The following is a 17,535-nucleotide window of genomic DNA, read 5'->3' as shown; positions in this document are numbered from 1 at the left end:
CTTACTGTGTAAGTAAGTCCCTTTGGCTGCTCCCTTGTTTGCACTTGGGGTCGCCACATCAAATCCAAGGTGGATCTGCATGTTGAATTGGCACAGGTTTTACACCGGATGCCCTTCCTGACGCAACTCCACATTACATGGAGAAATGTGGTAGGGGTGAGATTTGAACCCGGAACCTTCTGCACTGAAACCAAGCGCTTTAACCACTTGGCCACCATCCCTGCTACCAACTTAGCGTGTGTACTTCAATAAATACATATTGCCAATGTTGTTGAAAATTTCCATTTGTCTTTTTGTACTACTTTTTACCTTAACAGTGTCCAACATTAGTTTATCAGTATTTTAGTTCCATCAGCTGTCAGAACCATTTGAAATGCACATCTGCAATGATTATTTTTAACCAACAGGCTCAAAATAAAAATGTAAACATCCAATGGGTATTTGATCATTTTTCTCAGAAATGGCCTATAAAACAAATTGACTGAAAGAGTGCATGTAAGTCAGTGAGCTCCAAATTTGCTGTATGTCAATATCAACATAACAATGTCAATTTTGTTCTTCAACACAATAAAGATGCTGAAACTCCAAATGAAAAAGGTGATAAATCTGCAAAAAAGGGAAAGCGCCCCAAAAAGAAAAATATTGAAGTTGAAGAAACTGTTATGGGTAAGAGTTGTCAAAAGTTGCATGCTTGAAATGCTTTATTTGTTCATTGTGTTGGAATAAAAATGACTTTGGCATGACAGTTGCAGTAAATTAGACATTTTGCAACTCATAACAAGCTGCATGGCCCTATTTTTTTCGAGCAACAAAATGCCCAGCCTGTGCAAAATAAATGTCTTAGCAAAGACATAGCAACAAGATATGCTGTTGAAGTGGATTACACCATAATTAACTTGTAACTTGTTGTAAATTATTAAGCCACAATCTTAGGGCCCTGTCCCACTGGCGTTTAGGAGGATTTGTGTATGGAATGCGCACAAAATTAGCTCATATTCGCTTAACATCCACAATATGCGTGAAACATGGTTGTATGAGTCGGCCGACACCCACACACATCCGCAATTATCCGCAGAGGCACGTTTTTCCGTTTCCAGGAATTGAGTTGCACAAAATTTTGGCTGCGGATGACATCCGCCTTACAAACTCCATACATACTCAATACATACACAAACATAATCTATGCACTGTATATTCGCCGTCATCTGCTTATATCTGCAACTGACAGGGATTTACAGCTTGGCAGCGGACTGGGACAGTGTGTAAAACAGATATTTTGCGTGCCCATCATGTCCACATCATGTTCATAGCTGGATGCCGTTCTTTGTTCTACTGGCTGCCACGCGCTCGGCGCAGGATGCTGCATAAATAAAATAATTATTTTGTGGTGGATTAATCATTTTATTCTGTAAATTGGCTGTTGAAAATGGCTCTAATCACCTTCTGAATCACAGAGGAAGCTAACAAGCTGCAGAAAGAATTTTGAGCCGTCTAAAAAGGTAATTATTTGACTTGTTTACATTGTCAAGGCTTGATGAAACAGTTGCATGTTTTTTCCTTCTTGTCTGCAGCTGTTACAGTATTTATTCCTGTTTATAACAGATTTAACTTCTTGTTATAATCGTTCGGACGAGCTGCGCTCTGATGCGATCCGCTGACGTCACCACTCGCCCTGTTCATTGCTTTACTCCAATCAACTTGTCCAAGTCCAGCAAATGCTCCGGAGGCTGTGGTGTTGGTGTGAATAGTGATGCTGAAAGGAGCAAGTGCGCTTCTTTTATGACCGCAATGCAGATGCTGTGCACACGCAACACGTGCGCGATGCATTCATAATACACCCGTAATACTGCTGTGATAATCTCAATGCGTCGGATCTGTTTCCTGACTACATGCATTATACGAGGTCTGTCCAAAAAGTAATGGACCTTTTTATTTTGTTCAAAAACTATATGGATTTGAATCACGTGTGATTGCATCAGACAAGCTTGAACCTTCGTGCGCATGCGTGAGTTTTTTCACGCCTGTCGGTTGCGTCATTCACCTGTGGGCAGGCTTTGAGTGAGCACTGGTCCACCCCACTTGTCTGATTTTTATTGTCAGGGAAATGGCAGAGTGACTGCTGCTTTGCTCCATGAAATTTTTTTCAGAAACTGTTAGAGACAGCCAGTTGGAAACCATTGGAAAGATTCAGATGGATTTCGGTGAAGATTCTGTTGGCGTCACACGGGTTAAGGAGTGTTAAAACCTTTTTAAAGATGGCCCACAGCGGCGGAGGGTGCGCGGTGCACCGAGTGGCCATCGACAGGCTGGAACGACCAGATCATTTCCAAACTGAACACTGTGTTGATCTGGGACATCGTGTGACTACCACAGAAATGGCAAGAGAGCTGGACATAGCACTTTTGCGGCACATTCCACTGTTACAGTGGAATGTAATTTTGTAATGAAAGACGTGCGGAGGACTTCGCGCGTTGGCACGGAGCCACTCATGGCGCACAATAAAAAAAAACACTTCCGTGTTGGAAACCATTCGGAAGATTCAGACGGCTTCCAATGGCTTTTCAGTCAAGTGAGTATCCGAGAAATTGTGTAACAGCCGGACATGCCACAACATGTCCTGTGAGACTTCCAACACGGAGGTGTTTTTTTTGTTGCGCGCCATGAGCGGCTGCCGCAAAAGTGCTATGTCCAGCTCTCTTGCCATTTCTGTGGTAGTCACATGATGTCCCGGATCAACACCACGTTTAGTTTAGAAATGATCTGGTCGATCCAGCCTGTCAGTGGCCACTCAGTGCACCGCGCGCCCTCCGCCGCTGTGGGCCGTCTTTAAAAAGGTTTTAACACTCCTTAATCCGTGTGGCGCCGACAGAATCTTCACCAAAAGCCATCTGAATCTTTTGAATGGTTTCCAACTGGCTGTCTCTAACAGTTTCTGAAAAAAATTTCAAGGAGCAAAGCAGCAGTCGCTCAGCCATTTCCCTGACAATAAAAATCCGACGAGGGGGTGGACCAGTGCTCACTCAAAGCCTGTCCACAGGCGAATGATGCAACCGACAGGCGTGAAAAAACTCATGCATGCGCACGAAGGTTCAAGCTTGTCTGATGCAATCATACGTGATTCAAATCCATATAGTTTTTGAAAAAAATAAAAAGGTCCCTTACTTTTTGGACAGACCTCATACAACCGTGATTGTTCAATATATATTCGCTATATATTATTAATATATCCGTGATTCATACTGGGACATTTGTCATTTTTGGCCATTTTTGTTGCGGACGACAACAAATGCCCCTAATTTGTGTACTCAATTCATGCAAAATTAATCCTCTCGCCAGTGGTACGGGGCCCTTAGATACAGTCTTATTTATATCAGTGTGTAGGATTTATGGTTGTTTATTAGCGTGAATGGAAAAAAGAATTCATAAACATCTGTTGATTAGTGTATAACTAGTTTACTTAACTTGCATGCTGCAATTAAATTCCAAAGATTTCATAGATGCCATCCAAGATTCCATCCAAAGACGTGCAGGTTAGGTGACTTGGGAACTTTATAATTGTCCAGGTCTCCGTTTGTAAGAGATCTCGATCTCAGGGGGACTAGCCTGGTTAGATAAAAGTTTAAAAAAAATTGTCCCTGACATTCAAAGATATGAATGATATTCAGAGGAAGACAAAAGGTGAACTCATCACCAAGCAATAGCAAGCAGAAAATATTTTAGTTTGTCAGAAAAAAAACAATCCGATAATGATGCACAGGGCAACCATTAATCTGTGTACACGTGTTGTTTGAACCACAGGTTGGGTGGGTGCAGGTAATGGCCCATTCACACTCTGACGAGAAGCCCACCATTTGCCGACAGGGTGAAAAGTTGCTTCGGACCCCTTCACACATAGTGCGAAGGTTGGTCAAATACGGAGAAACAGCATGAAACAGTTCGAATTAGTGCACCACGAAACATCGCGCTGACGGGCAGGTGTGCACAATCTTGGTATGAGAGTTTGTGCACGTGACGGTGTCTTTTGAGCAGGAACAGTGTGAGGCGCATCACATTGCACGCTTATGTGGAATAAATAATAAATAAAACCCAGCCGGTACCTGTGGGACCACATTGCACCACTTATGTGGTTTAGTGCTGGGAACAGAGCTGGAGACACTAACATCAGTGGCAGAGAGAAGGACCCTCAGTAAACTGCTGGCCATCATGGACAATGTTGAGCACCCTCTGCACAGCGCCATCATCAGGCAGAGGAGCTCATTCAGCGGCAGACTGCTGTCCCAGTCCTGCCACACAGACAGATTCAGGAAGTCTTTTGTCCCTCAGGCCATCAGACTGTTCAACTCTTCCCATCTCAGTAAGAAATAATCCTGTGACACATCTGTTTGACCTTTTATTGCTTTCTTTTGCACTACCAACACTGTTTACACTGCTTACTTCTTTGCACAACCTACAGTGTTCACATTGTGTACTGTTTACATCTGTGCTACCTCCTCACTACTGCACTACTACATTTACTCCTCCGTCATACTCTCTGAGACTGGATGCTGCACTTGCACACAAATTTTATTTTTATTTTTAGTTAGTAGCTTTTATTGATTAGTCCATTTTTCTTTTATTTACTTAACCCTATTTTGTGTGTCTGGTGCAATGTGTGTGTCTTGTCTAATGTGTAAGCTGCTGGATGCCTTGAATTTCCCTCTGGGATCAATAAAGTATCTATCTATCTATCTAAACACATCATGCTATAGAATCCAGGGATAAGCATGATACACCCCCATGTGCCCCATGGCCTACTACTTCATCTTTCTACCTTCTCAATTACCATTAAAAAAAAAAAAACCTTAAAGTTGACTGTATTAAATAAACTTAAGTCAACCTTAGGTTTATTTCCTAAACACATTTTATTACAATTTTAGTACTTCTTAGGACTAAACTGGCCCACTTTTTAATTTCTAAAAGTACACTTCTACATACACCTTAAGTGTAAGAGCAGTGAACTTTGAGAACAAAATGAGTTTTTTTTTTTTTATATAGATGAAGTGTACAGGTAGTAGTTACATACTGACCCTTTGTGATTTTCTAGTTTGACCAGGATTCAAATCAAAGATTCTAACATCTCTATCGACTAGACCATCATCTCCAGTACAGTTATGGAGTATATGATATGCTGCTAAGCATTACAAATTTATTTTATTCATTTGTTTCTTTTTTTTTTCTTTTTTTTTTGGTGGAATTAGATGTCAGTCATTGAACTCATGTTCTGACTGGACTGCTATGTCATTTATGCATATAAAATATATGCAAGTACATAGATGGTACTCTTTTCTCTGTTATTATAAGTGAAGTATCCTTTACGTATAACCTATTAAGTAGTGTATATCTCTGATAAGTACATACAAGTTAACAGAAAGCATATGTACTTGTTTATTTTAGACTACTAATAAATGTGGATACACTTTTTTAAGAGGTAATCAACATCACAGTTCAAACTTTTACATTTGTGTGTTTTACTATCATGATGCAAGTGCAGTTTTAGTTGATGTTATTGCTGGTGATACATTTTGCATTTCCATGACAAAATTATTTTTACAAAATGTCATTATATACCATGTAAACATTTGGCAAATATAGATTGTCAAAGTAATAAAATGATTCATTGTATTGCTGATTTATTGTATCATCTGTTATCTGTTATGTGAAAGGCATATCCAACAGCGAATGAGTGACACTGGCTTGATGGTTGTTACGATGAAAAAAAAAAAAAAGAAAAGCAAAAAAAAAAACAAAAACACCTCTCCTGAAAAAACAGAAAACCAAGTGCTGCCAGTGGTGATAATGGCACCATAAGAGAAGACAGCGATCTGCTGAAAACGGTGAGGATGCAGATGACTGTCAGGTAGCAGCAGGTGGCAACTATTCAGGCCATGCATGCTGAGCCTCACTGACCGTGGAGACAGTTAGTGGTAAGATTATCATATGTGTCACTTTAACTGCTGCACAGGAAGCATTGTTCCTGGTTTGATGGACAGAAAAGCAGAATACTAGATGTTATCTCTAATTGGTGCTTTTGTACATTGAAATACTAATCAATTTTACTCAAGATTTTTTGTATGTTTAAATAATGTGGCAGGATTTGTTTTTTTTTGTTTGTTTTTTTTTGTTTTGTGACTTCTAGGTTAACCAGCAGGTCACTGGTAATGTTTGTGAGGCCATCTGCATGTCTTACGTTTTGGGCTTGCAGAGTGTCGGTATGTGAGCGTGATGTTTAAATGCATCTGTGCTACGTGTTAACACTCTTGCTTGCTTTTGTGAATGTCTAAATGTTCCATAGCATACTAATTACTTAAACGAGCAACTGCAGAACTGAACGTCTTCTTGACACAAGACCTGATGCAAAATCTGAAGAAAGGTGAACATTCAAGATGACTTTGGAGGATGCTCTAAATCAGCATATGTACTTTAAAGACAGGAGATTGAATTATGAAAGTCTTGCCCTGACCATTGATGATCTTTCAAGTACTGATTGCATGGTGGCAAAGGAACAATAGAGATATGACTCTTCAGGGACTGTGCCAGGAGTTCAGCTCACCAGGATGCTGTAGAAGACCTCTCTGGAACAAGGCAATCAAGCTACACATTATATTTGGAGCCTTTTCAAGTTTCAAATGGAGCCAAAATATGATTCAACATGAATGACATAATCTTTTAAACTGGTAGTTTCTTATAGAAAATCTGTACTTTGAACATGTGTTTGACAAGTCAACTATATGACACAAAATACAGTGGTATTGGAAAATGACGTAAGTATGTACACAGTTGGATTACATGTTTATGCCATGTGCATGAATATACTGCTTCTGTTGTTACTTTAGATGAAATCAATGTCTAAATAATGTGCAAGCAGGTGCAAGTTGCAGGACTTCATTAACTTACTGGTTGATAAATTCCTAGACCCAGACATTCACTTTCATGCTGGACTTTCTGACTGCAAAGCCATTGCTGGAGAAGCAGCAGAGCTGGAGTGCAAACTAAGCAGTGAAAAAAGTGCAGGAATCTGGTACAAGGATGGACAAGAGGTACGTCTAAATGCTTGGGCAACACAGCTCTGAAGTACTTTAACAACTTGCTTAGTGTAAATAGCATTACCAAGCCCATTGTTGATGTTATGGAAGGCCTTAGTAAGATGTAATCTAATGTGGCATTATCTTGGTCACTAGGTTTCAGAAACCTAGCTACAACTGAAATCAAAATGTGCCCAATGTCAAACTTGTCCACGGTCTTAGTGAGGTGTCCTTGTTTACCAAATTTCACCATGATACACCAAACTCTTCATGAAGATATCGCATACACAAAATTTAAGAGACTCTGCCCTCTTGGTGCACATATAAACAACTGAAACAAGCCCAATGATGAACTTGTCCAAGTCTTTCTGAAGATATCACATACACAACGTTTCAGAAACTTGCCCCCCGAAACACACCCAATGTTTAATTGTTCAAGGTCTTAGTGAAATGACCTTGTTTCCCAAATTTCACCATGATTCCTAAAGTCTTTGTGAAGATATCACATACACAACGTTTCAGAAACTTGCCCCCCGAAACACACCCAATAATTAATTGTTCAAGGTCTTAGTGAGATGACCTTGTTTCCCAAATTTCACCATGATTCCTAAAGTCTTTCTGAAGATATCACATACACAACATTTCAGAAACTTGCCCCCCGAAACACACCCAATGATTAATTGTTCAAGGTCTTAGTGAGATGACCTTGTTTCCCAAATTTCACCATGATTCCTAAAGTCTTTCTGAAGATATCACATACACAACGTTTCAGAAACTTGCCCCCCGAAACACACCCAATGATTAATTGTTCAAGGTCTTAGTGAGATGACCTTGTTTCCCAAATTTCATCATGATTCCTAAAGTCTTTCTGATGATATCACATACACAACGTTTCAGAAACTTGCCCCCCGAAACACACCCAATGATTAATTGTTCAAGGTCTTAGTGAGATGACCTTGTTTCCCAAATTTCACCATGATTCCTAAAGTCTTTCTGAAGATATCACATACACAACGTTTCAGAAACTTGCCCCCCGAAACACACCCAATGTTTAATTGTTCAAGGTCTTAGTGAAATGACCTTGTTTCCCAAATTTCACCATGATTCCTAAAGTCTTTGTGAAGATATCACATACACAACGTTTCAGAAACTTGCCCCCCGAAACACACCCAATAATTAATTGTTCAAGGTCTTAGTGAGATGACCTTGTTTCCCAAATTTCACCATGATTCCTAAAGTCTTTCTGAAGATATCACATACACAACATTTCAGAAACTTGCCCCCCGAAACACACCCAATGATTAATTGTTCAAGGTCTTAGTGAGATGACCTTGTTTCCCAAATTTCACCATGATTCCTAAAGTCTTTCTGAAGATATCACATACACAACGTTTCAGAAACTTGCCCCCCGAAACACACCCAATGATTATTGTTCAAGGTCTTAGTGAGATGACCTTGTTTCCCAAATTTCATCATGATTCCTAAAGTCTTTCTGATGATATCACATACACAACGTTTCAGAAACTTGCCCCCCGAAACACACCCAATGATTAATTGTTCAAGGTCTTAGTGAGATGACCTTGTTTCCCAAATTTCACCATGATTCCTAAAGTCTTTCTGAAGATATCACATACACAACGTTTCAGAAACTTGCCCCCCGAAACACACCCAATGTTAATTGTTCAAGGTCTTAGTGAAATGACCTTGTTTCCCAAATTTCACCATGATTCCTAAAGTCTTTGTGAAGATATCACATACACAACGTTTCAGAAACTTGCCCCCCGAAACACACCCAATAATTAATTGTTCAAGGTCTTAGTGAGATGACCTTGTTTCCCAAATTTCACCATGATTCCTAAAGTCTTTCTGAAGATATCACATACACAACATTTCAGAAACTTGCCCCCCGAAACACACCCAATGATTAATTGTTCAAGGTCTTAGTGAGATGACCTTGTTTCCCAAATTTCACCATGATTCCTAAAGTCTTTCTGAAGATATCACATACACAACGTTTCAGAAACTTGCCCCCCGAAACACACCCAATGATTAATTGTTCAAGGTCTTAGTGAGATGACCTTGTTTCCCAAATTTCATCATGATTCCTAAAGTCTTTCTGATGATATCACATACACAACGTTTCAGAAACTTGCCCCCCGAAACACACCCAATGATTAATTGTTCAAGGTCTTAGTGAGATGACCTTGTTTCCCAAATTTCACCATGATTCCTAAAGTCTTTCTGAAGATATCACATACACAACGTTTCAGAAACTTGCCCCCCGAAACACACCCAATGATTAATTGTTCAAGGTCTTAGTGAGATGACCTTGTTTCCCAAATTTCACCATGATTCCTAAAGTCTTTCTGAAGATATCACATACACAACGTTTCAGAAACTTGCCCCCCGAAACACACCCAATGATTAATTGTTCAAGGTCTTAGTGAGATGACCTTGTTTCCCAAATTTCACCATGATTCCTAAAGTCTTTCTGATGATATCACATACACAACATTTCAGAAACTTGCCCCCCGAAACACACCCAATGATTAATTGTTCAAGGTCTTAGTGAGATGACCTTGTTTCCCAAATTTCACCATGATTCCTAAAGTCTTTCTGAAGATATCACATACACAACGTTTCAGAAACTTGCCCCCCGAAACACACCCAATGATTAATTGTTCAAGGTCTTAGTGAGATGACCTTGTTTCCCAAATTTCACCATGATTCCTAAAGTCTTTCTGAAGATATCACATACACAACGTTTCAGAAACTTGCCCCCCGAAACACACCCAATGATTAATTGTTCAAGGTCTTAGTGAGATGACCTTGTTTCCCAAATTTCACCATGATTCCTAAAGTCTTTCTGATGATATCACATACACAACGTTTCAGAAACTTGCCCCCCGAAACACACCCAATGATTAATTGTTCAAGGTCTTAGTGAGATGACCTTGTTTCCCAAATTTCACCATGATTCCTAAAGTCTTTCTGAAGATATCACATACACAACGTTTCAGAAACTTGCCCCCCGAAACACACCCAATGTTTAATTGTTCAAGGTCTTAGTGAAATGACCTTGTTTCCCAAATTTCACCATGATTCCTAAAGTCTTTGTGAAGATATCACATACACAACGTTTCAGAAACTTGCCCCCCGAAACACACCCAATAATTAATTGTTCAAGGTCTTAGTGAGATGACCTTGTTTCCCAAATTTCACCATGATTCCTAAAGTCTTTCTGAAGATATCACATACACAACGTTTCAGAAACTTGCCCCCCGAAACACACCCAATGATTAATTGTTCAAGGTCTTAGTGAGATGACCTTGTTTCCCAAATTTCACCATGATTCCTAAAGTCTTTCTGAAGATATCACATACACAACGTTTCAGAAACTTGCCCCCCGAAACACACCCAATGATTTATTGTTCAAGGTCTTAGTGAGATGACCTTGTTTCCCAAATTTCATCATGATTCCTAAAGTCTTTCTGATGATATCACATACACAACGTTTCAGAAACTTGCCCCCCGAAACACACCCAATGATTAATTGTTCAAGGTCTTAGTGAGATGACCTTGTTTCCCAAATTTCACCATGATTCCTAAAGTCTTTCTGAAGATATCACATACACAACGTTTCAGAAACTTGCCCCCCGAAACACACCCAATGTTTAATTGTTCAAGGTCTTAGTGAAATGACCTTGTTTCCCAAATTTCACCATGATTCCTAAAGTCTTTGTGAAGATATCACATACACAACGTTTCAGAAACTTGCCCCCCGAAACACACCCAATAATTAATTGTTCAAGGTCTTAGTGAGATGACCTTGTTTCCCAAATTTCACCATGATTCCTAAAGTCTTTCTGAAGATATCACATACACAACATTTCAGAAACTTGCCCCCCGAAACACACCCAATGATTAATTGTTCAAGGTCTTAGTGAGATGACCTTGTTTCCCAAATTTCACCATGATTCCTAAAGTCTTTCTGAAGATATCACATACACAACGTTTCAGAAACTTGCCCCCCGAAACACACCCAATGATTAATTGTTCAAGGTCTTAGTGAGATGACCTTGTTTCCCAAATTTCATCATGATTCCTAAAGTCTTTCTGATGATATCACATACACAACGTTTCAGAAACTTGCCCCCCGAAACACACCCAATGATTAATTGTTCAAGGTCTTAGTGAGATGACCTTGTTTCCCAAATTTCACCATGATTCCTAAAGTCTTTCTGAAGATATCACATACACAACGTTTCAGAAACTTGCCCCCCGAAACACACCCAATGATTAATTGTTCAAGGTCTTAGTGAGATGACCTTGTTTCCCAAATTTCACCATGATTCCTAAAGTCTTTCTGAAGATATCACATACACAACGTTTCAGAAACTTGCCCCCCGAAACACACCCAATGATTAATTGTTCAAGGTCTTAGTGAGATGACCTTGTTTCCCAAATTTCACCATGATTCCTAAAGTCTTTCTGATGATATCACATACACAACATTTCAGAAACTTGCCCCCCGAAACACACCCAATGATTAATTGTTCAAGGTCTTAGTGAGATGACCTTGTTTCCCAAATTTCACCATGATTCCTAAAGTCTTTCTGAAGATATCACATACACAACGTTTCAGAAACTTGCCCCCCGAAACACACCCAATGATTAATTGTTCAAGGTCTTAGTGAGATGACCTTGTTTCCCAAATTTCACCATGATTCCTAAAGTCTTTCTGAAGATATCACATACACAACGTTTCAGAAACTTGCCCCCCGAAACACACCCAATGATTAATTGTTCAAGGTCTTAGTGAGATGACCTTGTTTCCCAAATTTCACCATGATTCCTAAAGTCTTTCTGATGATATCACATACACAACGTTTCAGAAACTTGCCCCCCGAAACACACCCAATGATTAATTGTTCAAGGTCTTAGTGAGATGACCTTGTTTCCCAAATTTCACCATGATTCCTAAAGTCTTTCTGAAGATATCACATACACAACGTTTCAGAAACTTGCCCCCCGAAACACACCCAATGTTTAATTGTTCAAGGTCTTAGTGAAATGACCTTGTTTCCCAAATTTCACCATGATTCCTAAAGTCTTTGTGAAGATATCACATACACAACGTTTCAGAAACTTGCCCCCCGAAACACACCCAATAATTAATTGTTCAAGGTCTTAGTGAGATGACCTTGTTTCCCAAATTTCACCATGATTCCTAAAGTCTTTCTGAAGATATCACATACACAACGTTTCAGAAACTTGCCCCCCGAAACACACCCAATGATTAATTGTTCAAGGTCTTAGTGAGATGACCTTGTTTCCCAAATTTCATCATGATTCCTAAAGTCTTTCTGATGATATCACATACACAACGTTTCAGAAACTTGCCCCCCGAAACACACCCAATGATTAATTGTTCAAGGTCTTAGTGAGATGACCTTGTTTCCCAAATTTCACCATGATTCCTAAAGTCTTTCTGAAGATATCACATACACAACGTTTCAGAAACTTGCCCCCCGAAACACACCCAATGATTAATTGTTCAAGGTCTTAGTGAGATGACCTTGTTTCCCAAATTTCACCATGATTCCTAAAGTCTTTCTGAAGATATCACATACACAACGTTTCAGAAACTTGCCCCCCGAAACACACCCAATGATTAATTGTTCAAGGTCTTAGTGAGATGACCTTGTTTCCCAAATTTCACCATGATTCCTAAAGTCTTTCTGATGATATCACATACACAACATTTCAGAAACTTGCCCCCCGAAACACACCCAATGATTAATTGTTCAAGGTCTTAGTGAGATGACCTTGTTTCCCAAATTTCACCATGATTCCTAAAGTCTTTCTGAAGATATCACATACACAACGTTTCAGAAACTTGCCCCCCGAACACACCCAATGATTAATTGTTCAAGGTCTTAGTGAGATGACCTTGTTTCCCAAATTTCATCATGATTCCTAAAGTCTTTCTGATGATATCACATACACAACGTTTCAGAAACTTGCCCCCCGAAACACACCCAATGATTAATTGTTCAAGGTCTTAGTGAGATGACCTTGTTTACCAAATTTCACTATGATACCCAACGTTTTCAGAGTTTCAGAGACTCAGCCCATTGAAGCACCCAACAATGAACTTGTCCAAGATCTTAGTGAGGTGACCTTGTCTCTCAAATTTCAACTCAATATATTTAAGTCTTTACTGTATGTACATATCAACCATGTAGACACACAGACAGATGCACACATGGAGTCAAACACTTCGTAAACTTACATGGGTAAAAAAAAAAGAAAATATGCCTGATTGAAATTAACATGTTTGGGCCTCTTCTAGCAATTATCCAGCAATTTTGTTGATTTTCCAGATTAAATCTTCTGAGGGCATAACCATTTCCAAAGAAGGATGTTTCCACAGGCTCAAGATTCAGAAGGTCACAGAGGAAAATGCTGGAAAATATCGATTTGAAGCAGAAGGGAGAAAGACAGAAGCCGTGATTGTTGTTGAAGGTTAAAATCCTTTCATAAGAGCAGTTGTTTAGATAGAAGAACTGTAAGATCATTGCCTGCAAGTTGCATAATTATGATGCATTGTGATATATTATGATTATTGTTATGTATAAAAGACTTCCATATTCCAATCAAACTGAGCTGTGATCCACAACCAGATAGCATGAGAGGTTTAAAATATTTTTTTTCTGTTGTAACTATCTTTTTTAGATCCACCCAGGTTTGAGGCAAATGATCTGGAAGCATTTAAAACTCCTGTAACTGTGAAAAAAGGCCACAAAGCTACTTTCAGGTTAGATTATTTTGGACGGGATCCCATCAAAGTTCAGTGGTACCTTGAGGGTGAAGAGCTTTCAAATGAATCAAACATCAAGTTGGAGCACACAGAAGGATGCACACGCCTGCTTCTGACCAAACTGCAACGCAAGGATGGTGGCGAAGTCAAGATAAAACTCAAAAATGAGTTTGGTACCATTGAAGCCTTCAGCCAGCTCATTGTACTAGGTATGTTTAACAAATATTTTGTTTAAAAATGGCTGTTTTTAGGCTTTCTTTCTACATTATTGCTTGACTTTAGCTCACATACACGCAAATTACTTTGAAGGTTTTGACAGTAATTGCATTATGAATCTGGAATGATTCAACTTGGTTAGCCCAAAATAATATGCTATATTTCTTTCACATTCTATATATTTATTGACAGACAAACCAACTCCTCCAATGGGGCCTGTGGAGATCATCGATGCAACTTCCTCTGCAATTGAATTCAAGTGGAGACCTCCAAAAGACAATGGTGGATGCAAGATTGACAATTACATCCTCGAAAGACAACAGGTTGGCCGAAACACTTGGAAAAAAGTGGGTCCAATTGGTACAGAGCCCCAGTACAAGGATCAGGATGTGGACCATGGCAAGAGGTATTGTTATCGAATCAGAGTGGAGACTGAAATGGGAACCAGTGATCTAATGGAAACAGAGGACATCCAAGCAGGCACTAAAGGTAAGATTAAAATAATGTGCTCAGTCATCCTTGAGGAATTCTGTTATTCTTCCTGCTCAAAATGGAAATAGAAAATGTCTTTAAGTTGAACGGCACTCAAAGAGTCCAGGGCCTCATCTATTAAACATTGCATAGAAAAGGTTCTAAATGTTGTCAGACAAACACAATTTAGTATCTGTGTAAGTACAAACAAATTTGTATTAATCAAACATGGGCAAGGCGGTTGTATGCACATCAGTTAGTTTAAGCTGTTGATAAATAACACGTTCTGAAGCACATGCTCATGCATGGACATGGTCATTTGGATTCAGAAATGCTCTAAATTAACCATATATGGTAATAAAACATTGGTTTGTTTCTTGTATTCCTGTATAATGCTGAGAGTGTGTGAGGTTATAGCAGTTAAATTACAAAAGTAAGTGAGAGTGGAAATACTAGGTGGCGATGCCGAGTCCACAAATAGTTTTGAACCCAGTCATTCCTAACAGCAAGCTTTAAGACGCTTTAATAAGCTTACCATAAGAACCAGCATAACACTTTACAATTAACAGAATAAGTAGACAATTATTTATCATCACAGTTGTCCCAGAATCCTTTCCACTCCTGTGATGTCACTGCACCGTTGTCTTTAATATAAAATCTTTCTTAATGAAATCTGAGCAGTGAAATGGGCCCATTTAAAAAACATTTATGTGGAAAATGATTTGATTCCTACACTCTAAAAAAGGAACTGCTGTCTCAACAAGAAAAATTCATCTAACAATTTGTGTTGTGTGGGCCGCCAGAAGAGGAGGTACTGCTGGCCCACCACCAGAGGGCGCCCTGCCTGAAGTGCGGGCTTCAGGCACGAGAGGGCGCTGCCGCCATGGACACAGCCGGGGTTGACAGCTGTCACTCATCAACTCATGACAGCTGTCACCCATCTCCACTTCATCAATCCACTCCATAAAAGCCGGACGTCATCTCCACCTCGCTGCCGAGATATCATCTACCAGTGAAGGTAATTTCTCTGCTGACTTAAATAATAGTCTGAACTCTTTTGCAGCCGTTTTCCTGTGGTGTGCCTTATCAGCTGGATTGGCGTTTGGTGTGAACAGCGACGGCTACGCTTCACACCCAATCCAGATAAGTGGTTTAACAGGAGCTGCACGAGTGTGTGATTAGAGGTGGAGGTGACTTTCCACCTTCTGACTGTTTTGTTACTGGGTGTACACACACCCACATCTCACTGTTTGTGCTCCTCGCCAGCAGTACCAGATCCGACAGTCGGGGACGGTGATCACCTGGGAATTCAGGACTTGGCGGCTTCAGTATTCATCGGGTTCTGTGGCGGTGGACATTGTGTGGTTCCGGCTCTTCTCAGGACAGACGTCTTCTATCCTCGAGCCTGCCCACACGTCACCTTTGTGTATTGACTGCTATCAGATTCTGTGATTGTCTGTATAATTGTTGTGCACATTCACAACATTAAATTGTTACCTTTTGGCTCATCTATTGACCGTTCATTTGCGCCCCCTGTTGTGGGTCCGTGTCACTACACTTTCCCCAACAATTTGCAAAGTTTTTTATAGTTATTTTAACTTTGTTTTTTCAACTTTCAACTGAGTTAATGCCGCAATACTTCTCTACTTAAGTTGAGATAACTTTAGTTAAGTTGAAATAACTTTAGTTACAGTAACCTGAAATAACTTTCAAAACTCTATGCAAATTGTTACATCACTTTTTCTCATTGCGACAGTGGTTCATTTTTTAGAGTGTAGTAGCAGGCAGTAATCAACATGCTTGTTGCTGAGGTTGAAGCCAGAAGTTGCTATTTACTTCACACAAGTGTCTTTTGTCAGATTTGATGCTACACATTGGTTTTCTGACTAGACGAAGTTAGTTATACACACAATCAAATTAAAGCTTCCAATTCACTTAACTTCAATGTCTTTGGAAGTGGGAGGAAGTCAGAGCACTTGGAGGGAACCCACACAAACACGGACAACATGCAAACACCACACAGAAAGGACCAGATGGGAAGCGATCCCAGTACCTTTTTGCTGTAGGGCAACAGTGCTAAACCACCATATTCCCCTACTCAATAAGTTGTTTCTCACTATTTGATAGACCATTGCATCAACATTTGGATACAATCTATCCATCCATTAGGGGTGGAGCATCACATAAGTGATAATCATATGGTAGGTCTTGTATTGAATTGCATCACTTTTGAAAAGAGGATAATGATACCAAGTCAACTACTGCATGGAAGAAATGATGATCTCTTGCAGAAGATTCATAAAACGATTTTCAAAATAAACAAATACAAAACAGATAATATGAAGAATTACAATTTATACATCAGAAAACTTTCTACATAATTCATGCAACCAACTAAGCAATTGTGTATCATGTTACACATCATTATCATGGAGCTACTGTATTGTTCCACCCCTACTATCCATGCATTTTCTAAATGTGCTTACTCCAGTTCAAGGTCATGGGGAGTTAATCACAGACCACACTCTTGTTTTGTGTATACAGCATTCCCAGGACCTCCATCAGCACCAAAGGTTGTGACTGCCTTCAAGGACTGTATCAACCTCACATGGTCTCCACCAGCAGACACTGGAGGAAGTGGTATCCTGGGCTACAACCTCGAGAAACGCAAGAAGGGCAGCAATCTGTGGGGCCAAGTCAATCCACTTGAAAAATTTATCAAAGGTTAATCAGTTATCCAAGAGTTACTTCTTTTACTATTTTAAGACAACTTAGTACAATATAAAGGGGTGACCCTACCTACCATGACAGGAACGGCACACCCAGCAGTTTTTTTCATCATGCACACAGACATATTTGCTTCGCAGAGGTGTGTCTTGTGGCTGTGTGTCAGAAGTTTGAAACGTGCTCCATGGAGATGACGGGAGTTCACGAGGACACTGCAGTGCCCCCTAGTAAAATTGG

The 17,535-nt window shown here is 39.8% G+C and overlaps 1 protein-coding gene across 1 annotated transcript in view; it reads left to right on the top strand.

Moving 5' to 3' along the window:
* Positions 1-17,535, top strand: part of igfn1.1 (immunoglobulin like and fibronectin type III domain containing 1, tandem duplicate 1) — a 90,249-nt gene that overhangs the window by 57,541 nt on the left and 15,173 nt on the right. The window contains exons 14-19 of the mRNA XM_034167521.1: positions 574-666; positions 6,952-7,076; positions 13,448-13,589; positions 13,800-14,093; positions 14,293-14,589; positions 17,116-17,295. Of these exons, the coding sequence (XP_034023412.1) occupies positions 574-666; positions 6,952-7,076; positions 13,448-13,589; positions 13,800-14,093; positions 14,293-14,589; positions 17,116-17,295 (1,131 nt within the window). The remainder of the gene's footprint in view (positions 1-573; positions 667-6,951; positions 7,077-13,447; positions 13,590-13,799; positions 14,094-14,292; positions 14,590-17,115; positions 17,296-17,535) is intronic.

This window comes from Thalassophryne amazonica, chromosome 3 (genome assembly GCF_902500255.1).
Source record: "Thalassophryne amazonica chromosome 3, fThaAma1.1, whole genome shotgun sequence".
Taxonomy (NCBI): Eukaryota; Metazoa; Chordata; class Actinopteri; order Batrachoidiformes; family Batrachoididae; genus Thalassophryne; species Thalassophryne amazonica.
The sequence above is the reverse complement of the archived record's forward strand: the minus strand, read 5'-3'. Positions and strand labels throughout refer to the sequence as shown.